The sequence below is a fragment of the Chelon labrosus genome (assembly GCF_963514085.1).
Source record: "Chelon labrosus genome assembly, chromosome: 9".
Lineage (NCBI taxonomy): Eukaryota > Metazoa > Chordata > Actinopteri > Mugiliformes > Mugilidae > Chelon > Chelon labrosus.
The window spans coordinates 9,288,894-9,313,698 of NC_140359.1; the positions used below are offsets into that span (position 1 = coordinate 9,288,894).

At 41.6% G+C, this 24,805-nt stretch overlaps 1 protein-coding gene across 1 annotated transcript; it reads left to right on the forward strand.

Moving 5' to 3' along the window:
• LOC311493005 (transmembrane protein 132D) lies at positions 1 to 24,461 on the forward strand (the record flags this gene model as incomplete). The annotated part of the gene is made up of 9 exons (XM_084551489.1): positions 1 to 73; positions 5,026 to 5,905; positions 11,841 to 11,978; positions 16,536 to 16,728; positions 18,638 to 18,781; positions 21,461 to 21,666; positions 21,941 to 22,205; positions 22,403 to 22,594; positions 22,694 to 24,461. 9 exons carry the CDS (start codon positions 1 to 3, stop codon positions 24,014 to 24,016), a joined length of 3,414 nt encoding a protein of 1,137 aa, XP_084407615.1. The 3' UTR covers positions 24,017 to 24,461.
• Between the last annotated feature and the right edge of the window lie 344 nt (positions 24,462 to 24,805).

Here is a 24,805-nt window from a genome sequence, read left to right on the forward strand (position 1 = left end):
ATGAGCCTTGACTCGCAGACCTGGAAGGTTTTACAAATTGTCTTCGCAACAGTTACAGCTGTTCTCTCCCAAGGTAAGTGACCTGAGAGCAATTGGTTGCGTGTTGTGATGTTTTTTTTAAATCTAAAATGGTCCTGAGTAATAACTACAAGACTAAGGCTTGGCAAGGCGCAATTAATTAATCTAGAGCCTCTTGGGAATGTCACTGTTTAAACATATTTAATGATAACTATTGAAAACTATTGACTTATTTGGCTGAATTCTCCAAATTGTGCACAAATTACTGATTTAAAGTGGGCCTTCTCTCAGCAATACCATACCACCAGTAAAACAGTTTTCCATATAAGTCATATAAGAAACTTACAGCTCACTCCATATTGATAAATCGTTCCTGTGAGGCTGAGAGGAGCATATGTGTCTTACTTGAGGCAAAGGGGTGTCATCGCGGGGAGCAGAATATTAAACATTTAGGATGAAATCAGTGAGGAGTAAAGGGACTTGAAGGGTTTATATTACAGCTGGAGTCATGGCTTAATGCGCTGTACTTTGCTTCTCAGGGGGAAGTATTACTTTCCTTTATGGGTGTCGGCTAGAAAAGCGTGAAAACCCATTTTCACACACAGCAAGGCAAACAAGAAGCGGACAATCTAAATTCCCAACTTGATAATAAAAATGAAGAAAACAGCAGATCACAGAGGCATTTACTGTAAAGCCTGCAACTGCCTGGCTATCACCAGGGAATGCATGCTGGCTGATTTTGGGGGGATATGAATGTGACAAAATCTTATAAAACATTTTAAAACAGCTTTAAGAGTCTCAACGGACATCACAATCCCTACCAGTCACTGCATCGGTGTAAGCCTCCCTCGGTCTCTCGCTCTGTCTGCCATCTCCCCCTCTCTTTCCTCATCTTTGTCACACTTTTCAGAGGATTGCATCTTTATGGTCAGTCTGAATATATAAGTAGTGTGGCAGTTTAAAGAGGGGTCAAAAGGGCATATGGGGAAGTGCAAGGCCTGCTCATAATCCACTGTTATGACACATATAGTGAATGGGACACCAAACTAAAAAGAGAGTCTTGACAACAAAGCGTGAACACACTTCCAGTGCAAATGCTGCTTTTTAAAATCAATTTTTTATGTTCAAATTAAGTGAACTCTGGGATCTGAGATCGTGTGTCTTTGCATTTCATTGCGGCTACAATACTCCTACAATTATGCACCTCTAACAGACACTGCAGTGTAGTACTTGTGTTTCTGACCCACTTTTTATAGCTGGCCTTAGATAATTAACCACAGCGCTGAAAGGTATTTTAACTTTAAGCAACTTTATTAAAAATTCATGAGCTGACATAAGCTGCTGTTTATCTCCCAAGTGGACTCCTAAGTGTCCCTCACACTGCATCAATAGAAATCTTTCTGTCTGAGGACCAATTTATTGGCAAGCTGTCAGAACCTAATGAGAACTTTTAATGCCCCATTAAAGATAGATGCATTGGAAAGGTCAGCCATTCAAAAGAAATAAACACACAGTGCTAAAATTAGATTAAGAAAACGTTCTCTGCTGCAGATACACCATTTCTGTCATCGTCACCTAGGCCACTGGCAACACTATATTGAAGTATTTACAGTCAGCTACAGATATACTGTATATGTACTGTATATATGTGACCAACATTTGCTCAAAAACCTTAAACAGCATCATGAAAGAGAAACTTTCAGTGATCTCTGGAATCAGTAATCTCTAAATTACTGATTCCAGTGCAGATATCCGTTGTCTTCTGCGATGCTATTGGGAATGGATTCCCTTCTGCAAGCTGTTTTGCACATATGGTGAAAGCCATTAGAGCACATTAAAATTCACAATGGCTGCTCAGGCTTTGTGAATTTTAATAGAATAATACAAAGATTGATTACAACTGAAGAAATAATGACAAAATACATGCACGCTGAAACAGTAGTTAGCTGACATGCCAACAAATAGACTTTTTAATACGGAGCCTATGAGATAAACTGCAGGGCGAAATGTAGCTCATTAGATGCAACAGTGTTTTTATTAAAACTGGTGACGGGGAACATTATTTTGAAATGAACATGCCTTTAATGAATGAAGTTGAAAGCCCTTACACTTCACAGCTATTTACATACACCACTGAGCATATCTTAGTTATAACACTGAACTTTTATAAGAATCATCAGACGTTTTCATTTCCTCTTTAATGAATGACAGGGAAGCTCCTATTGGATTTAACTTGCTTTGTGCGAACGGCTGAACTAAAACAGAGTGAAGTGATCCACGGGAAAAGCTCAATTTCAAATGCATATACAGAAGAAGAAAATCCCAGTCAAAGACAGTGTTAGTTTCAGATGGTGAGTAAAAAAATGACATATACTGCATACTGACATAAAGGGAGGCTTTTTTCCTCCCTCACAGAAAGTACTTAACCTACATACTGTAAGGAAAAAAATTCGATAAAGCAGCGTTGTGAGGCGCTGAACATGTTCTGTCTGCAGTCTTGTAGAGGTGGCTTTTAGAGGTGGTTGTAGCATCTGCATGGCAACACTGATGCTTTCCGACTCAACCAAGGAGGAAGAGAAGCTCAGGGTCTTCAAAATGAGCGATTTTAGAGGCAGAAACAGCTGCTACAGCAGATTTGCTCTCATGTTCATCAGCTGAGGGCAGGATTCTCTCATCATGATAGAAGTTTTCCTCACACTGGCTGCTTGTTAAATATCTAAATAATGGGCAAAGCACAATCGTTCCTCTCTTAACCTGCCATAAACAAACAGCGTTAGCAAAGTCTGCTGCCATAGCCACAAATAGAACGCGTGCCTTATTTAGATGCTCTCCTCTGGGTTTCATGGGGTGCAGATGACCCATCAAACACAGCCGCAAAGGTTTGCATGTGAAGTACTTTGTTGTGACAGTGGCGGTGCATTCTCCCTCCTGGAGACAGTGAGCCAGTTTATAGTCACTCCAACCTGAGCTGCTGCCAGCTCCGGTATTAAACAGCACATCTGTCACTGTGGCCACTGGCAGGCTTAGCCAGGACAGCCCAGATCCCAGCTCCTGTCTCTGTCGCATACAGAGTGTGGCCCCACTCAGCGAACATGACTGACACTCTCGTCTGTATGTGGAAGGGGGGGTGGGGAGGGGATGCTGTTGTCTTCCTCTGAGGGCTGATGGGTTGACATGATTGTGACACGTACAGTATAGTCATTACTATGTGAACTGTCAGACCATCTTGACAGGCTCTTTGCCAGTGTGGATGAGTGACGATGAAAGGCAGAGGAGACCATGATAGACGGACCCATCAAATGTCAGCAGCCATGAGGGCCACGACAAATGATTCTGACATGGGAAAGCTTCAAAACTTCCCCACCAGATAAATCACAAACAATAACTCTTTACAGACAACACTCCACAGTGTGTGGTATGTTTTGTCGTCATTTCACAAATAAGTATTTCAGGACATTGATTTCCATCGTTTTGGCATAGTAGTGGAGTGATTATCTGTGTAGGTTTGATTTGCTGCCAAAGCTATTTTTCTTCCACTATCTAATACTATACTTAATACTGCTTCATCCATTTTGTCATAATCTCTAGAGTAAACATCAGGGTTTTTTGTCCTTAATTCACCAAGTGGGGCAATTAGCCTCCAGATAAACAGCGCGCACTCAGGTCAGCTGCTATAATCTTCATAATTCTGTCAAAATGGACATTTAATGAGGACACATGAAGGCTTGGTGACCACTGCTCATTTCCACTGAGGCAAACACTTAACATCTAGCTTTTAAAGCTGATCAGAGAATATCTCTGCAGCTGGTTTGTTTTTACAGTAAAAAGGTCATTCTGGGCACTTGTGATCAGTGTTTAACAGTCAGCCTGTAATCCTTATAATCGTTCTACCACTGTGCAACCCAACACAAAACAGCTGAGCCATAAATACAGATCTTAATGAACAACAATTTCCACATCTTCTTTTATTTTTGTTATATTAATAATTTCATCAAATTCTAGTCTCCAGGCCTTTTATTTTAAATGATGAAGCTCCACTATTCTGCTTTTTCCATGGAGAATCTGCCCGGTGACCGTCTGAAAAGACATTTTAATCCCAGTTGCTGATGGGTGATTTCAACCTTCCGCCAGATGCATCAGATTCAACCTTTCCACCCTATGTAGGGAAAGCAGATCAGCCGTGAGAACGGTGAAATGTGAAGAACATTTTCCATTTCCATTTCCACATGCGCACAGATTTCTGTAGCAAACAGTCTTTAAAAAGATATGCATGTAGAATCTGAGCTCAGCAAATGGGTATTCTGCCGTAATATTTATCTGCATTATATGATCTATTTTCTTTTCTTTTAGAAAGTACATGTTCTTTTATTAATTCTGACTTTATTTGCAAACGTAGTTACAAGGACGGTTGCATCAAAGAGTCATCTTTAACTTGTGCTGTGATCTTGGCCTTATTTCAAGGACAACAGTTCTGTCTCTGCATAAGAATTTGAATAATGTGCATTTCAGTTTCACACCAGAACATTGGAAATTTCATAAAGACGTTCAAACAAGTTTTACCAATTTATTTATTTTACATTTCCTGTGTTATATTAAATATTAAATGTGTGGAGGTTACAGTAGCAGTCAAGACGAGGCAATACAGTACAATAACTCAAAGAAGGAAATACATTAACTTCAAATCCCTTTAACTTTTTGTAAAATGGCCACAAGATTCATTTGCTTTTCTGGGCAATCAGAAGCTGCTATATTGTTTCACCATACTGTATGTGCCCTGCCATAGGCATTTAAGGTTAAGCTCAGAGTCCTATAGTGTAATCCTTTGAAACCCCACTCAGCTGATCAGCTGGCCTTGACTGACTTTGTGCTCAAGTGTTAGCTCCTGGAATGCTGCTGTATTTTACCCTGAAATGTAGGGAGTTGAGCCCTTCAGTAGCACACTTGCTTAGAAATGTAGTTATTTCCACAGCTACAAGTCAAGTGTAATTTTCTATTTTTACCTTACAGACTTAAGCAGTAAAGAACTGACTGACGGTAAGAGCCCGGTGCCTTTCCCTGTCTTCTTGCCGGTCAACTACGAGGTGCGGGATGCTGACTACCTCTTCCTGAAGGAGGCTGGGCAAGACTTCATGAGGAATTCCAGCATGCAGAGTAATACTCAGCCCTTTGTTATTTTAAGAGCCAGCAGCCAGCCAGCTGTCAACGCCAGCTACAGCACTATGTCCACAGAGAAGATTGTGCCTGTAGACCTGGTCCGGTCTGTGCAGCTCTTTAATGCCCCTGAGGTCTTTACCTTCAACTGGAAAATCCAGGCCATCGTGCTGACGCCTCGGGTTTTCTCTTCCAAGCCCAAAGTGCGGGTGCTCTTCTATGTTGCAGGGAGAGACTGGAACAGGGGGGAAGGAGCTGTGGATGAGCTACCATGTGTGACAGTGTATGCTTTCTGGCAAACCCAGGAAGTGAGGGGTTCCTGTGCTATTGGAGGCGAAAGGGGAACTTGCATGGCGGAGCTGTCTCCTGCGCCTGGCTGGTTTGCTCCAGGGTCAGAGGGCACCAGCAGGGAGAGGCAGGATCCATCTGCCGGGAACCCGGTGGAGCTGTACTACCAGGCCCAGCCCAAATTTAACGGGAGGTGCAGTTCTGTGGATGGAAGTCTTTGGGGTGGTTCACAGCAACAGCAAGCTGAATATATTGCCATCAGTCCCATGCAGAGGATTGACAGCGTGCGTCTTCTGCAGGTGCCCAAAGGAATGGCGACACTTTCTCGACTCAAGCTCGGCAATGCCATAGTCATACGGACATCGTCCAAACCTCTGAAGAAGACTGACATCGCCACCTTCTACATACTCATGGCTAGCTCTGCTCAGCTGACTAACTTCACACTCAGGTAAACCAGTGTCTTGTGTTGCTTCACAGTTTGGACCACCGGTCAGAAATGATGTGACTGAATACATGATGCCAGTATTACAACAGAACTATGTCATAGGGCTCAAGTTCTAATTAACGTGGTTAATAAGAATTCAAAGAACGGAATTGTTCACAGTATTAGTCATCTTCCCTAATTCTTGCACAAATCCCGTGCCATCAGAAAATAAGGGAGGAGGAAATGAGATTTAGCATGGATTATGGCGTTTCTCTGAAAATATCGTAGCGGTAAACTGTCTTTCCGGGAAACGAAGTAGATTATTTGAGTGAGCACAGCCTGATGACATTAAGGGCGGGCTGTTTCAAGAGCTGTAGTCATCACGGTTGACATGGATCATATAATCACGTGGAGCTTGTGACTCATTTATTCTCCGCTCTAAGGGGTCTGCTTGGGATCTGTACCATATCAGTGCACTGCTGTTGAATGTATGATAATCACACGGATTACTAGAATAGCTCCATTTAATTTATGACTTTGCAAAGCAGAATATTTATTTTAGACTGTAAATAGGTGTCTATTGTCCCATTTTAAAGAAAGGTTACTTCGCCTTGTTTGGAAATGGAGGCTTATTTTATACAGATATCTTGAAAGAAATGCACTCGTGCATTTCCCAGAACTAATGCCTGAAAAAAAAAAAAAATACAAAAGAAAGAAAAACAAGACTCTGTCTGTCTCACAGTTTCTCTCACAGACGTCAGTTTGTTACTTTTCTTAAGTTAAATGATGCAACATGGGAGATTAGAATTTAAATGAAATTCACTGATGGTCTTCGTGGTCCTCTGCAACTTTTTGTTATCATCATCCAGATGGAGATCAAACGAAACAAAGCTAGATTTGGCGAGGTTAGCTGTCAGAGCAGACAGGCAGAGATTTACGCGAGCATGATTAAAGACTGATTTTTAAAGAATTGCTATTCAAGACTCTGCTTTACTCCAAGCCAGTGAATAATAGTCTGTCAGGAGACATGGAATGCGCTTTCCTTACAAGTCTCAGTTATTCGTTTGGTTTAGTCGAGCATGTCATAAATCTGTCTTTCACATGTGATTTGGTTTCACATTGCAATGAATGGATGTTAATCTTGTGTTGCAGTGTTGGTGGGTGACGCCCAGGAAGGTATTAAGATTTAGGAACTGGCCAAACAAGACAGATATTCAAGTGTGTAGGTCACAGGACATTAGTATGTAGACAGAAAAAAAATACTGCAATACACAGTCAATACATCCTTTCTGGGTGACTTCTGCATTGACTTGCTCATGAATGCTTCAGTGGAGGTGAGCAGGTGAGGAGACAGTCATGGATTATTAATTCACTTTCTCAATCCAATTGCAAATGCTGGAAAAGGTAAATATTACCTGAGCAGACGGCTGTGCACAGTTGCACTTGTTCTCTTCGTGTGATTTTGTCAGTTCTTTTGCATATCTAAATATCATGTTGCCTGAACTTCCAGTAGTGTCAGAGAATAGTTAAATTAACATGTAGATCCACATGACACAATCACATATAAAAGGTTGGACCATGTATTTAAATTCATTAGCTGGTTTCTTTTCCTTTTCCTCTTTGTTTTAACTGAAGCAGTGAAGCCAAAAAGGAGATCCTTATTTCCTCTTTTCATCCTGTCGCCTTTAATTATTTCAACTTAATTAATTTACTTGGTCATGCAACGTGAACAAAAAGCAGACAGCAGTAATGTCACCTCACTTCTTTTCTTTTCTCATTTCACCTCAAAGCTAATTGTCTTTCATTTTCTGCCTTCTCTCTGGCAATGTTCTTAGGACGCTTGTTAGTATTTAAACTTGTGATGGGTAATGATTTTTATACAGTTCATATAGGTGATTAAACTCTGATGTGTTTTTTTTCACATCCCATAAACTTAATATACTTACTGTTCCTTTAAGTAACATAGGCAGTAACAGAGTGCTACCTACCAATAGCTTATCAGCACATTAACAAGCGCAGTACATCCGCTACTCAACAGCTGTCTGTGCACTTTATCACTGTCTGAATGTCTCATTAGGCTTTGCTTAATACTCTCAACATCAGCATGATAAACCTGTTATTGATGTCTATAGCTAGAGTCAAGAGACATACAAATTTGAGGTCGACTGACAAAGAGACAAGCCGCACCTGTCCGTTTCAGTAAAATGAACCTGTCATTCTCAGTGAGGCTTTGATAAAGGTCATAGACTGTATTGCTGTCATCACACTACCACAGGAAGGACAATTAGACCTTTTTACTGTGTGGCATGTATGTGCATGAGCATACCTTTTTTTTTTGTTAGCAGCCATTAATTGTGAGCGATGAGGCACAGCAGTTTGTCTTGTTCTGAGGGATTTACTTAAAGGTAGCACCGGGGCAGTAAATTAACATTGAGCTTCTGTATCTACAGGACACGGTGTCAGTGAGCTTTTCAACCAGGGAGCCTAATCATTCATCTGTGTGACAAATAGGGCTTTTACATCCATTTTTAGTGCTGTGGTGCCTGCCATCTGGCAGGAGTGTTGGCGTGAATGTTTCCCCAACTCCCTAAACTGCTCCATAAGTACGATAAGCACGTTGCCGATGGCTGGCCATCAGACTGGCTAAACGGTGGACATTTGCCTGCATAATTAACGACTGCATCTGTTTCTGATTGCACTGGATTCACTGGTGGTGCCGAGGCCCTGCAGTGATGCTTTCACAAATGTAAAGATGGGAACACAAATTATATCAGGGAAGCAATTACAAACCCTCGGTAGCATCTCAATAGCAGCCTTGGTGACGGAATGCATGTGGACCAGGCTGTCTCGCTCACGTGGAGGATACAATTTATCTTCTTTGATAGATTGGCTCAGTTTCTGTTTTATTGTGTTATGTGTACACCGTTTTAAAAAGTTTCTTCGTTGTGCTTTCTGCGTTGGTCATGTCTCTGTGATCAGTCAATCTAACTTTAAAGAATACTCCTTTGAGGTCTGCTTTGAGCGTATGTCACACATTTGCGTAATAGGTTCTCTTGTGTACGCTGTCTGATGTGGTAGTATTTTTTGCGTGCATGCACAAGCGTGTGAGTGGATGAAGAGTGCGTAAAAGGTGAAACAATAGTGCCACTCACGCCCTGCCTGGTCAGAAGTGAGATGGATAGCAGGTACAGCACCTGAGCGCTGCTTTTCTCACACAGTGTCAGCCTCAGTCTCCGCAGCCATCCATCTTCTCTGCCCCGGTGCCTCCCCCTGCCCACTGCCTCCTCAGGGCCTGCTAACTAAAGCCACGGACACTGGTTCCCTCTCCCAACCACTCAGAAGAAAACCGCCTCTTCCAGTCGCAAGGGTTTTTTATTTATTTCTTTTACGCGAGGGAAGCTGCAAGCGACAGAAAAAAAGGGGCTTTAGATAAGTCTTCTTGTTACTGTCACTTTTTATTAGTTAAACCCTGCTCCACTCAGCTCAATACACAGAGGTGTTTCATCACAACAGGGCTTGTTGTGCAGAGGCCATTACTAGATTAATATTAGATTTTTAACAGTCCTCCTTGGTTTGCCCATTAATACACTGAACATATCATTCTGCTTCGTTGACTGCAGCAGGTTCAAGTTTTTCCCCATTTAAAGTAAACTCCACAATCAAACTGAACTCATAGTCATGTAAGTGCATTTATAACGCACATTTATACACAACAAACATTGCCTGAAATACAAACTAGAAATACTGCCAACCAGTCAAGTAGCAGTTTTAACCTTTTAGGACATAATCATTTTATGCTTTGAAACATTTGTTTGAAATGTTGTCATTATTAGGATACATTCTTGAGTTATGGCCAAAAACTGATTTTGTGAGGTCACCTCAAGGTGTTCCAAAGATGTCTACACAAATGCATGTATGTACAGACAAAGTGAGATCGAGGCTTAAAAAAATATGAAATGTAATCTTGGTTGAATTGAACACTTTTGATATACAGTATATAGCAGATGTCATGTGTGATGCATTACATGTGAACTGGTTCATGCTTGGCTCTTAATAATTAACTATAAGAAACTATTCCTTCATGTCTGTAAGCTAAAGTATCAAGACTCTCTGGTTAGCTTATGCACAAAGACCGAAAGCTGTATTGTCAATTTTAAAAAAGGGCTGCAGACCACATTAGATTACCAGCTGCAAATGGAAGCTGTCCAATGTGAATTCAAGCTGCTGATTTGCAAAGTGACCGACGAAACAGCAGTTATTGATATGTAGACCTCCAGTGATATCAGGGTGCAGCCACTCTTCTTCTTGACATCACCTCCCCTTCTTCCCTGTCAGAAAGTCTGCAGCACCTTAGATCTAAGCCTTGTGTTTTCCTCTTGTCCTGCTCATTTAGACCACACTGAGTGTTTTCCCTTCCTGTTGTCTGCTCTGTTTCCTCCCGGGAAACCTCTGACTGTTCTGTTCTGTCATTGAGCACCAGGAAGCTAGTTTAATTTACTGAACTAACAGAGAAACCATTCACCACCTACACTATTTCTCTCCTTCTTGTGCTTTGTTTGACTAAAACAGATTCAAACAAGAGGTGATTTAACAAGTCAAGAGCTTTATTTTTTGTGAGTTCAGTGTAATTTCTGAGACATGTTTGGTATAACATGTCTCAGGTAAAATTGTCAGAAAGAGAGAGAGAGAAAGGTTAGAGGCTTCAATTCAACAATGTAATTTTTGGCAACAAATCTAATAAATGGTCCTCAAAGTGTCCACTGACTGGAAACTGTAGCATTCAGTTGTGTGAAATCTTCATCAAAACGTTCTTTTTTAAAGCCAGTTATAGGACTAAATGATTTGACCTTTTAGCCCTCTGCTCCCTGGGTGACCCAGCGTTAATCAGATGAATCAGTATCTGCAGTGAGCAGCTGGAAAGGAAATATGTCATCTCAAGGGTCACGATGGCAGAAGATTACACTCACAATTGGAGAAGACACAGTTCATCCCTTTTTAATTGTGACCTTTAACCCGTGAGCTCTTTGTCTACTGGAACTTTTAACAGTGTCACCAATGATACAAGTCAGACACATTCTTTCTCTGAAAGAGAAATCAAGAACTTCTTATTCTCACAAAGGGGCTCACAGATATATTGCATGATATATTGTATGCACACACAAATGTGCAAAATGCCATTATGCATTTTATTTAGGAGATAGCTCATGATAGTTCTTGTTTCACTGTGCTGAATCGTGAACAAGGTCTTCTCTCCATTTGCCTGGTCTTGGGAGTTAAAACCAAAGCAGAAAGGATCACATTGCATTTGCTCCTATCATAGATCACATGTAGATGTAAACCAAGGAATTACACACACGGATGTCTTTCTGAACTACTGGAGACAACTTGACTGTGCCGTTGCCGCACAGTCAGCCGGCCTTATTAGAGCTTTAAGTAAATAGGAGCGATACAGATTGATTTCCAGTATTGTCGCAGTGCAGGGCTGGAGTTTTTCATTTAATTTTTACATGAATGCTCTTCCAGGTATTCCAAATTCTTACCGTAGAGTATCTTATTGACATTTGACCTACAGCAAGCTGCCATGCTGGGAAAGCCCACTGGGACAATGTACACCATTTACAAATTAGATGCCAGGAAATCTAATTTATTAGTTCACATTAAATAATGAGAGCAGAATGAATAGCAAGGCAAATGGCTCCTTTGCCCCCTTCAGTAGCAACTGAGTGAGGGTTGCTCAAGGGGTGGGATATAGGTGGTTGTATATCATACATATTTTAAAACATTTTCGAGTTTTCTTATTTTCATTTGTTCAGTTGCTGTGTAAAGTCCAATAATTATGCAGTTTCATCATCAAATGAACAAAAAATTATTGTCATCGTCTGAACAGCTATGAACTATAACTACAGCTACACTGTCTGTTTAACACTTTCTTGGCCCTTTTGTTTTTGACTTCTCACAGAGCAACGGTGAAGAAAGGTGTGACCTTTCGAACAGCGACACCCAGTAACTCTTTACTGTGGGACATCACTCTGGATATGGGTGCAGATGGAGCCGTCGGTGTTATTTGTCAGAGGAAGGCTCCCATACCTGGGAAAAGGCGAGTCTGTTCTCTTTGCATTACTCTGTGTGCCGCGGTACGCCATCTGTGTGGGTGTATTTTCTGTATGTGGGAAAGTATTATCTATTCATACATAGCGACATTCAGAACTTCCAAAGGGATTTTTTTATGTGCTATTTGTTACCACTGTCAATAGCTGTTAAACATTGCAGTGTTGCATTGTCTGTCCAGCAAAGCATATCAGTATTCGCCTAGGGAGCAAAAGACAAACCTTCTGCACTACACAAGTCTGACAGCAGCTTACGGCATACTGTGCTGTGTCCTGGGAGGATTTCTCTTATATACTGTCTAAGCACAGGTTGACTCCAGGTGCTCCTGTAAAGCTGCCACTCGTAAACAGGTGTTGCACTTTCCCCTTTCATGGCCACGTCTCCTCTGCACTTGAATCATTTCTTAACATTTACCAGCTGTGATCCTCCATGCATTCCAGACATACAGTAGACATATTTTAACCTATTACTTAAGAGCTGCCAAGAGTGGCAATGTGAACAAGACATCTATAGGTAAGTTGGTCTGATCAGACTCAGGTCCGTGGGCTTCTAGAGGTACTTAACTTGTTTCATAATCTCATTAAACAGGACTACAACCTTTCCCTGATAAGCAGCCTCTCTCAGATGTCATTTCAAGTTCAGCTGAGCGCGGCTTTATTTCATTGAACTTAGATGAGCTGAATTCGATTGAGTTAAGTCCTATAAGCGGAGCCTATGCCTCCTGTGATTACAAGACACCTGGCACAAAGGGCACAATGCAGGGAACAACAAAAGGGAGAAAGTTAATGTCATGTTATTCAAAGCATTCTCTTGCAGGATTGCTTCTTATCTTCCTGCAACAAGACTAGTGTTAAATTTAGGGGCTTGCCACAGGGATGTCTGGCTACACTAGTTTGAAATGTGCAGTTGTCAGGTATACTTTGCATATTGAAGTGATTTGTGGTTCCTCGGTGGCAGAAATCTCACTTGGTTAAGTTAAACTGATGTTTCAGTACTTTTTATCACGCGGGCTGTTTTACAGAGAAATGGAAAATATAAAATGGGCAAAACCTAGAACAGCTATGCTAGGGGCTGTGCGGGAGCAGTACTAGGGCCGAGTGGTGCTTTGAGCTAAATGCTGGCATCAACATGGCAACAGGCCCACAATCACAGTGCTAACATGCTCATGGTAAGTTTGGCGTGTTAGCGTGCTGACATTTACTTATTAACACTCAACAAACATTAACATTAAATCAAAGGACTTCTAAGGTAGCTGGGTTTGTGTGATCACGAAAGAATCTACCTTGCCAGGCTTCAAGCTATGAGCTTGTTGTCAAACCACAGTGGCTCAGACCAATCAGCCTTCTATGGGGAACTACAGACAGTCAGAGATTTTTTTTGCATTTGTACTGATGCTCCTCTAAGTCATGTGGTTGGGTGATTTGAAGCCTATGACAGACAGAGATAGACGTATTTGCTCCAATCAAGTGTTTTTCAATAGTGTCTGCTTGACCAAAGCACTGTATAAATAGACTTCGTGAAGATGCAAGATAAAAACTAAGATGGTCCACAGTGTTACCACGATTCATCCTGAGAGAGAAACAAATGTCTGCCATGGGCCTCATCCAGTGATCGTGGAAACATTTTACTCTTGTGCAGCACAGATGTCCACTGGTGGCGCTGAAGAAAATGCTGATAGTCCATGGGATTCTTTCTCTGGGGACCATGAATGTCTCTGCAAATCTTTAGTGAAAACCACACAATAGAAGTCGAGTTAGTCCATTTAAGCTACAGACCAACGGGCCTACACTGCCACAATACTAACGTCATTAATAAGTCATCTTGCGAGCTAACTGTTACGGCAGCATCCAACTGTCTTGCATACAATGTATATTCAGGAGAATGCTCTTCACGTTGTTGTGCATTGTGTTTTAATTCTTTTCTTCTGCAATTCAAGCTTGTGAATCCCCAAAAAGGGATCCTTTGAGATTTAATTCAAACAGTAAGATTATTTCTGCCTCAAGAGCAGCTCCAAGAAATGCTTGTAAAACTAAAGCTCTAATCTGTGCGTGGATGGTTGGCATAGCTGGAAAAGAGCAAATATACGGAGCCAACTTTTACAGCATGGTAGATACTGACAAAAGAAAAAGGAAGTCTTTGTTAACTTTATTGTAATAAATAAAAAGGTCCATTTGACGCCAGTGCAGCACCAAATGTGAAGATCCTGAAGCTAAATATGTGACCGACAGACACAACACTTGTGCACTGCCATTATTGTTTTGACCTCATTAAGTTGTTTTCCCCATTTGCCGTGCATTATGGTATTGTTTATTATAACCTCTTTATGGGTTAGCATATTTTTTCATTCAGTCATTTTGGCTAATCCTCTCCAAAATGTCATAATACTCAGAGAACCCCTGCAGGGAACGTCTACTGTCACAACACTGTAGGGATTTATTTTTCTGACTTTGGGTCTTCCTGGCTTTAGTGAGATCTAAAAGTATTTGCTGTATCTGTACATTAAAGCTATTCTTTTTTTTTATCCTCTGTCGCAGCGGCTTGGTTTGAATCTTATTATTAAATCGCTGCTGCTCCGAGACAGGCAGTCGGCCATAAACAAGTTGCTGAAGCGTCATTCCCCTGCAAGCCTTAGAATGACAGGGGATGTAAATAGCACGACATTTCCCATCTTATGGATATTAGTGTTAATGCAGACTTAAGGGGATATAAGCATGTTTGTGTGAGTCGAGCATATCTTGTTTTGATGCTTGACCAGAATGCGATTATTATCCTTTAATCTCAGGTCTCTGAGCAATATGCTGGAATCATTAAATTACTTTAAATCTCTAGTAAAGGCGCATATATTACTGAGAGAAGGATGCAGAGTAGGCGTATTGGATACTTTGTTTGGAATTTAATAGTGGATTAACAAAAAGTGATTTGCAGTTTCTCCGATTGTTCTTGCTTTAGTGCAGAGAGGCAGCCATTATGCAGCCCTTTCAGCAAAGGGGACTTGCTGGGTGTCTGCACAACCCTGACACAGATTTATAACACATACACACACACAGTTGCAGCCTGATAATGTCCATGTGGGTATGTGCATGCTTATTGTGTTTTTGTCCACCAATATATCTTTCCGGTAGCTCAATACATTGCCGAGAAGTAAAAGTCGGGATGCTAAGTTGGGCCATGGAAGAAAATTGAATCTGTGGCCAGGACACTCTGTTCTAGCTGGCATCTCCGAGAGGCCATTATAAGTTACAAAGGCTTATACTTTGTTATGTATGCAGGATGCCACTGTCCTCGCACCACCTTCTATTGTACTCACATTAAACACAACTCCCTGGAAAGGCCACAAACGAGAAACTGTGCTCTATTCTTTCTTTGTTTTCTTTCTTTCTTTTTTTTTTTTTTAAAAACTGCCCTCTTCAAGCCTAAAAAAGAGGGGGACTGTGTCTTGTCACAACTACTGGAATCACATCCCTCTGCTAAAACCCTCTACTCTTTCTATCCATGGGGCCAAATTCACAGCATGTCACTATGAATTTCTGGCTGGATGAAGCCCCAAGCACAACTACTTTCTGCTTCTGTTATTTTTTTTTCAACACCACCAGCAATTTCTTAAAAATAAAATCATCAGACTGGTATGGTCTACCACTCATTACAGCCTATATAACACGAAGCACCTTTGCATTATACAGTAAATCTTTATGAGTTGTCAATATGTCACAACAGCAGATGTTGCATTTCCATAACTGTAGTCAGAAAATAACACACTGACACTGTCTCATTTGGATATTCTTTTAGACATTTATTAATTTTTATGTAATGTGACAAGGCAAAGACACGATAAGCTAGGGAAAGAGCTGGATCAATTGACATGAACTTTTGCGCAGGCAATTGAGGAAAACAATGAAATTACTGAAAACCAAATACTTGATGTATCCAACAAGGTTCAAAAAAGGCAACTGGACTTGTAGAGTCTTGATGAATACCAGAATGTTAGCATTCTTAACATCTGGAACATGTAGCTTGAAGCACGGCTGGGTCTAGATCTCCTGGAGCTGCTTACGTGGCTGTGTTGAATGAAATGCCAAGCATCCTGGTGCCATGTGCTCTAAAATCAGAATCTTTAGTCTCCAGTGAGTACGAATTGGATCTACAGCACATTGAGCTGCACTTTACAGAGAGCACCGGACCATGGTCTAACATGCTGGATACTTTGCGAAGTAATAACGGCGCCTCAGATATGCTTGTCTCTTCAGGAACTTAGTGTGAGGGAAGAGAATTGAAGACTCTAGTGGGGAAATGATTATATTAATCATCAATGGCCGTGGTGTCAAGGTGTTGAATGTGGTCCAGGTTGAGTGTGGGACGCGTTGTACCAAATTATAAACCGGTTTTTGGTCTTTCTTGTCTAACAATTTTGTTCCGTTTGCCTCATTTATTTTTTTTTTTTTACACATGCTTTGTTGAATTTGAATTGTAGGCAGGTATGCTTCTATGTGTCTCCATCTAATACATTCTTTATCCGCCTAATTAAACCAGCTCTTTGCTTCCCATCCAGGCTTGAAAGTAGTATGCTGGAGGTACTTCAGATGGATTTTGAGGTAGAGGAGCTGAGCAGTCCTCTCGACAGTCAGGTGATCATTTGGAAGCTGGAGATGCCCTCCTCATCCAAAAACGCTGCCAAGACTGAAGGAGCCATGAGGATCTATACCACTCAGAGAGATTTTGTCGGCCTGGCTCCCCTCGTAATGGTGAGTTAGGTGACAGCTTTCCAGTCACACCTTATAGTTATAAAAACTGGCATCAATGTTTCTGACAGCCTTTCCAATAATGCCAACACTTGGACTGCATCCTTTGTGCTTCGGTGCGTGAAAATATCATGAAATGCACTTTGCTCTGATCCATCCCTGTCTGGTTTGCATACACAGAAGGCTGGCTATGCCTTGGATTGTTTTAGTAAATGGGTTCTATTTTGAGCAGACAGTGACCTTGTGTTGTTGACTGTCTAGCTGATGTCTCTTTGTGTTGTTCTGCTCTGTTCTGGTGAGCAATATGTGGTCATCCTCTCCTCCTAACAGCTTCTCGTGCTTCTATTTTGGTGCTGCAGCCTGTTCATCATGCTACCTTGATAATTGATCCATGAGATAATTTCCACTACAAAATACATACAATTAGAGCACTTTGAATTACAATAATAAAACATTATTTTGGGGGATATTATTAATTAATTAGAATTTCTTTAATCACACATTATTGATTATATGAGATATGTATATAATTGATTAAAATAACTGGTTTAATTTTAAGTGTATCTGTAACTTATCTGCTATCTGCTACATATCCATCATAATGGATCATAAGTGCTTGAAATTATGAGGATATGCTACAGTATCCTGATTTGTGAATTTGACATGGTTCATCTCTCTTGTGGATTAGAGGCTGACCTCAGGCCGAAGGCCAAACATGAGGAGATTTGATGGTTGGCTCAAGGGGACATTAACGCTGACTGATCACTCTTAGCCTTGCTCAATGTACTCCAGCCACTGCTGCTGCTCAATACTTCCACTGCATGTAATAGCAGAGGCCTCACTCACACAACCATCCAGTCAGTGTTTTTAGCCGGAAAAAAAAAAGATGTTCAGTTATTTCAGCATCATTTAAACAAGTTTACAGTCGAGGGAAATGCATCCATCTGTTTCATTTTCATGCTCAGAGCGGCCAAGTGTCTCTTTAAATTTGATTTAACGGATCATTCACACAACTTAATCTGGTCGTGCTACACTGCTCTCATACTAATTCCCACATATGATATTCTATTATTTCACCTTCATTTAACTGTTTGCTTTCTTTTTATAAAGGACAACACATATCCATCTGTTTAAATGTCATGCGTTGATTGTCCAAGCATGCATAGAAAAGCATGTCTGTACACAGAGTGAGATAGAGAGATACTCTCCACTACAACTACTACTACTACTACTACTACTACTACTACTAATGGCCTGCATTCATAAAACACATGTTTTATTCAAGACACTTCTCGTCTCTAATTCAGCTTTTAATAACATGCACTCACAGGCTAGTGGAGGCCACATATCAAACAAGGCTCTGGCCTAAGCATCCATTGCTGAAGAATGCTTATGACACATTGAGCCAGGAATCGAACAGCCAACCCTGCCATTAGTGGACTGGCTATTTTACCTGCCATGGCGGCTGCCCTATTTAATGATACACTGAGCATTAAAGAACAAGCTGTCCTGTATATGTGTAGAGATTATTTTTAGTCTCCAGTTATTTGGCCATGTTTGAACGGACACAACATTCCTCTAAGGGACATGCCTGTACTGAGAAATCCAAGATTAGCTCTCCCCTCCATGTGGTGACCTGGCCATGCCCCAGACTTAACTCTGCTCCCCCCTGGATTCCCAAATGGGAACCGGCCTTCTCACCGGGACCGCTGAGTCAGTGAGATACACTTCATCACCCATTTCATCTGCTTTCCTCCTTTAGCCGTGCTCTATGTCACTCCTATTGTGAAAACCTTAATCTGTCTGGCACTCTATCCATTCAAAAAGTACAATTAAATAATGTTCAATTATTAGATGACACCTGCTATTGTTAAGTTATGACGATAACGCATTTCTTTCACCCTTTCTGCAGGACACAGAGATTCTGAACACAGCTGTGCTGACAGGAAAGAAGGTGGTGATGCCTGTGAGGACGGTAGCGGTGGAGGAAGATGGAGTAGTCACGGACGTATCTGACTACACAGACTGTAGCTCCACTGATGAGGATGTTCTCAAGGTAGAATGTGCTTTTACTCATTCTTACATACGTCAACATTCATTATCATTCTGATTCAGCTTTTACATTTTCGTTGGTCTCACACATTCCAAGTGCAACCTGTGGTCCATGTCGTAGGGAGAAAGAGAGGAGAGGTTAATATGGCTTTGAACTTCTCTCAGATTTGATTTTCTAGACCTTCATTCAACCTTAATCACTGTTTTTCTACAGCAAAAAAAGGTTCTGTCATTAGTAATAAATTGCTACATGGAAGAATGTGAGTTGTTTGTATCTTGCGTGTTTGTTCTGATAATGAGGTGCAGAGGGGAGGCACGACAAGGGCAAGGCTGGTTTCACACGTAATGCCGAGGGAAGCCGGGGACAAATAAGTTATACAAAAGTCACTTCTGTTCTCTGACTATTTTTCACATGGGAAAACAAATTATTAGCTAGACTCTAACATTGACCCATCAATCTCCCCTGCAATGAACAGCTACTGTGCATCATTGCTCACTCATCCAGTGATGTGTCCCTTTTATTCTGTGAACCTGAGCGCGGTTGGCTGCAAAAAGCCAACATTGTTTACTGACAAAATTGAAAGTCAGGGCCCTGGACCTTGAGGTCAAAGGCTGAGAATATATTTACCAAAGGATAAACAAAGAATAAAGACGTGCATTGGACTCCAGCTCCGTAACACTTTTTTTTTCTTTTTTTCTGGTCAAATATAGCCCTAAGTATGTTTTAGTAACATAACAACTGATGTCTCGGTTCATAAATAAATATAGCATTCTGTGCAGATTGGTGTCAGGCTTAGCTATAGGAAAAGCAGGATTACATGAGGATGTCAGGAGGGTGATGGAGGTCTAAATCATTCTTTTCAACCCCGTAACGTAGCCTTCTTTACTGTTGTTCTAAGCTTACTGTAGCTTGCAGTTTATTTGCTGACCAGATAGCAGCTTCAGCCACAAATATTCCCTTTAATCTTCTTAGTCTCACAGCTTGACACAGATATATTTTCTTTTTTTGGTGTCCCTGAAGAGTATCACATCTGCTAGTGATAGAAGGCGAAGGATTTATCTAGAATGGACAGCTTACGTGGCGAAAGAATAACAACGTTTAATCAGTCGCTGTGTCAATAATGAAGAGAAGAAGAAATGTGCAGAAGCTCTCTTTGTCACTTCAAGACTGAATGATTGGCAATGGACATCTTAAGCAAGGGTCGCAGATGTGTGAAATAGAAATTTGACCAAGTCTTAAGTCACTTGAACTTAATTCGCCCCGGTGCAATAGATACATTAGTTCTGAATACTCATTAAATGTCCTGTTTAAATATTTTTTATCTTCACAGTGAAACTACAGTCACAATTGTGTCAGTGAAGCGTGGATTTCAACAACTTCAATTTCTGCCTGTCTACAATACAGCGCCCGGTGATGAAAGTCAAATCCCATTTTAAATAAATATCCTTTTTGACACCAAATGACATGGAGGGATATTCTTGGACACAGAATGAGATTGTGACTGGGATGAGTGGGCGGGTGGCACATTAAAATGGCTCTGCTTTTGGAATATTATTTGAACGTGGTTCGTGTCAAGTTCAGTGGCGCTCTTGGAAGGTGCTTTTCGGAAAAAGAAGAAATGAGCGAACTGCCTCAGATCATGGATGACTGCTCGACTGCCTCCACGCTGAATTAAAACAGGAGAACTCAAAACTGTTTCGCTGAAAACAAATCTGCCCTCATCCACCGTTCCATGCTTGCATTAGACATTTTCTGTAACAAGTATTGAAAGGCTTCAGTGCCACATATTGCAAATCTTCTGTCTGGAAATAAATTTGGGTTATTTGTAGAAAAGATGACACCACATCTCAGCAGCGAGGATGACACATAGTGACATGGTCAATGTGAGCTTAGGTTCTGTCACGGGTGCAGAATGACTGACGCTCAGATGCAATGATGACACAAGATGCTCTCAAAAATAGCATGCCCCTGTGACAGCACATCACTAGCTAACTATTGGGTCCAGACAAATGAGAACAGGAATGTATTTCCCATTTGTATTCCTCCTTAGGCTATCTGTCAAAGTCACAGTTTTTTCCTCCGCTCCCCTGTGCAGTTCCACCAGCTAGTGACAGAATTTCAATGTCGTATTAATTATCAATTTGTTTAAAGCAACTAGAAAGCTGTTAAGAGGACCCAGGAAAACCTCCTGACACATGTCTCAAATTGTCCATGAGATGTTTGAGCAGTTGCCCAAACTTGCAAAGGTCACCTTTGAAATGACTCTGTAATGAATGCACTTGGCTGGGAAGGACGGATGCTCAGCACTGCACAGCATGATATTTCGATTAACATAAAATTGCAATGCTGCCTCTTCCTAACGCTTCGGACCGATGATCATCACAGTAGTTTATTACAGCCAGCTGACATTACCGTGGTAACACATGTAGTGCAAAATTGCAGCAAGGCCATTTGCTGTTGTAAGAATGGCCCATTTGTCTAAACAGTGACTTTTATGAGAATATTTGATTATTTTTTGTCATTGGTTTGATGGCCAAGATCTCCTTCACTGACAACTATTTCATTCCGAGTTTGATGCCGATTGTTTACGCAAGTGTACAGATACAAACTCTTCGATATTATCAAGGAAATTAAAATAATAAATGTTCCTTTTCCCTTTTTACATTATTTATTCCTATCCAGGTGTCAGACAGGTGTGACTATGTTTTCGTAAATGGCAAAGAGACGAAGGGCAAGGTGAAGATTACGGTAAACTTCACCTACAGCTACCTGAGCGCTCAGCTTGAACTGAACGTGTGGATGCCCCAACTCCCTCTCCAGATTGAGCTGTCAGACACAGAATTGAGCCAGATCAAAAGCTGGAGGGTACCTATCGTAACTTCAAAAAGGTGGGAGACATAAACCATTTGTTTAACATAGAAACTCCTCTTGCTTAGTTCCTACTGTAGGTGTGATTTCCAGAAACGGCCTTAGTCCATGCTAATCCAAATTGTAGCTCTCTAAGGATTTAGTGGTTTGATTCCATTACATAATGCACTGCAATATCTCAATCTGATCCAATCAAGCAAAGAGACAGGGCTGAGTGATTGCAGTAAATCAGGTTAGAGCGTTTACTGTGTGACAGGTGTGACCTGCACATGTGTTTTTGTGGTCATATCCCAGATCTGGGTGGAACAGTGAAGAGGATGACCGGAAGGGGAAGGGCTGCATGCTGCAATTTCAGCATGCCCTGGTGCGGGTGCTTACCAGTTTCATGGCAGAGCAGGCAGATCCTCGGGATCCTAAGGCCTATTTCCTGGGGTCTGATTGGCAGGTGGATGTCACAAGGTTGGTTCGATACTTCATGAAGGTGGAGGACCCTCGGGTGGCAAGACTACAGGCAGGAAAGGTGCTCTCAGGGCGAGACCTTGGGACCACTACTGTCCAGGTAATCCAAACTACTGCTTGGATTAACATTGACCCAAGTTACTAGTTGGGATCTGAATTATATTGATAATTTCATCTTTATGCTTTACAAGGACAACAATTTTATATTGAATCAAATTAACTGATCTGGTCCTAACAAGGAAATACGGTCTGTGGCACCATAATTAATTTTCTTTATGTAATATTGTTCCGTGACAGGTATTTTCTCCACTGTCTGATGCCATTTTGGCAAAGACAACAATCAAGGTTGTGGATGACAAAGTGACCATCACAGAGCTGAGGGTTCAGCTGGTTACAGGTCTCTCCATGACCTTACAGCTCAGTCCAGGAAGCAACAGGGCCATCTTGGCTACCACCACCACACAAGACATTTTACAGAGCCCCAAACAGGTAACATTCTTTAACCTTTTGAACGTTTCAAAGAGACACTCTAAATTCAGTATTCCATTCAGTAAGAATTACAGTTTCTGCAATTTTCTGTTCGCTCAGGAAGCTTTGGTCAGTTCCTGGATACAGTTCAGCGATGGCAAACAGACACCTCTTGACATTTATGATCCAGCCTACTACCGTGTGACAGCCACCTCTCTAGATCAAGGAGTGGTGTCGGTGCAAGGCACACCTCCAGTTGTGGTGGCAGAAGGAGAGGGTGAGGGAGTCCTGGTCAGAGTAGAGATGTCCATCTGTGAGGCCTGCCAAAAGTCCAAACGCAAAAGTACTGTGGCCGTGGGCAACGGAAGGCTCAGGGTCAAGTTTCAAGTGAACACTCGCAGTCCAGATGGCAGCACTAGCAGTTCCACCAGTACCACGAGCAACAAGGACAATGGCAGTGACTATGGGAACGACGGGGAGGAAGCTGAAAGCGTGAAGAGGAAGAGGAAGCCACCTCAGAATCCACCCCGCATCTCAAACGCAGACAGAGAGGACAATATCATGCAGAAAATTACAACCACCATCAGATCTACAGAAAGAACCTTCATAACCAGCGGCAGCCTCGGAGGAGTGGGAAAGACCAGTAATTTGGGAAACCCCGGCAGCCCTACCAGTTTGGTAAATTTTAACCTGATGAGCAGCCCCAGCGACAGCAGCAAAGGATATGGCTCAGAAAATATGATAGCGGAGGATATGAGCAGTGTTAGCTTTACTAGCACAGTGAAAGCACCTGGAAATCTGGTTAACTACAACAATTTTCCCACAAAGGTTGAGATACCTGGGCAGGAGACAGCAGAGGTAGAAATTGGTGGCGGAGAAATGTTGGCCAACAGGCCTCTCACGGACTTGGAGATTGGCATGTACGCCCTGTTGGGTGTATTTTGCCTGGCCATCCTGGTGTTTCTGGTAAACTGTATCTCGTATGTAGTTAAGTTCAGGCACAAGAAGCCTCCTTCTCATGGCCAGGAGCCCACGGGGCACCGACATGACTGGGTATGGCTCGGCACAGATGCTGAGCTGGTGATGAGTGTGCCTGGCAGCCCAGTCCAGCAGGACTCCCAGACTACAATGACTGTGATAGACATTGGGCCTGATAAGACTACCTCTCTGCCCAGGAGGCCCAGCTGCCTGGCTTCTGTTACAGACTCTCCCATCAGCTGTGTAGGCTCCCTTAGGAGCAAACCTATTCAAACTGAGTCCGTCCACTCGCCCACCAGCAAGAGAAAGAGAGTCCAGTTTACCACCTTCTCAACACTAGATCGCCAGAATTCGCCACATCTCCGGTCTAGGGAGAATGGCCATGGCATCCACTGGGTTGGGAAGGACGGCGGTTGTATGGAAGAACCTCAAGTGCCCATCGCAGAGCCTGGGGACCAGTTATAATACAGAACTTGATCAGACCTCACATGTACAGTAGATGTGGCTTTGATCACCTCAATGCCTTTGTCAACTCTAAATACGTGACTATGGAATTGTCCTCCCCTGCATTTCATTACCTATCAAGGCCTTTTACATGTATATGTACTGTATATTATTGTTAATACTGGAGAGTAGATGCGATGATATTTCAAAGGGATGACCAGATGGATTCTTATTTACACGTCTAAAGCCACTAAATGTTAATGCTGCATGTGGATAACTTCTCTACATTTTTGTATTCGCATGTGCACTGTATAGCTATACAGTGTACAGTACATACAAAGACGCAAATAATAGTATCCCCAATTACGAGAATATAGAACTCAGGCTGACAGGACGTCAGTACAAATGTGGCTTTGATTAAAAATAATACCAACTAAAAATTGATGTTTTCCTTAATACAATATACAAGCCTCCTTTCTTTGTAATTTTAAGTTGGTCTAATTTTCTTTTTTTCCATTAAAACCTTATGCTCTTGAATATTTCCTATCACTTGATTTTCTATGTTAAGTACATAAAGATTTTAAGAGGTCTATGGTCGGTGGTGAAATAATAGAGGTCGATATGCATTTGTAGTTTGTTTTGCTTATTTAAAAATTTCTGTCCAGGCTATGTACCGGTGAGCTGACAAATCAACCTTTCTTACAGCAACCTGCAAGGACCTTTCGTGACCCTCTCTGCCCCAGAAACAAATTTAGTTTTTCCTCTAGAATGTGTAAAGCCCAACCGTTGCACTTTATTAAAAATGAATGA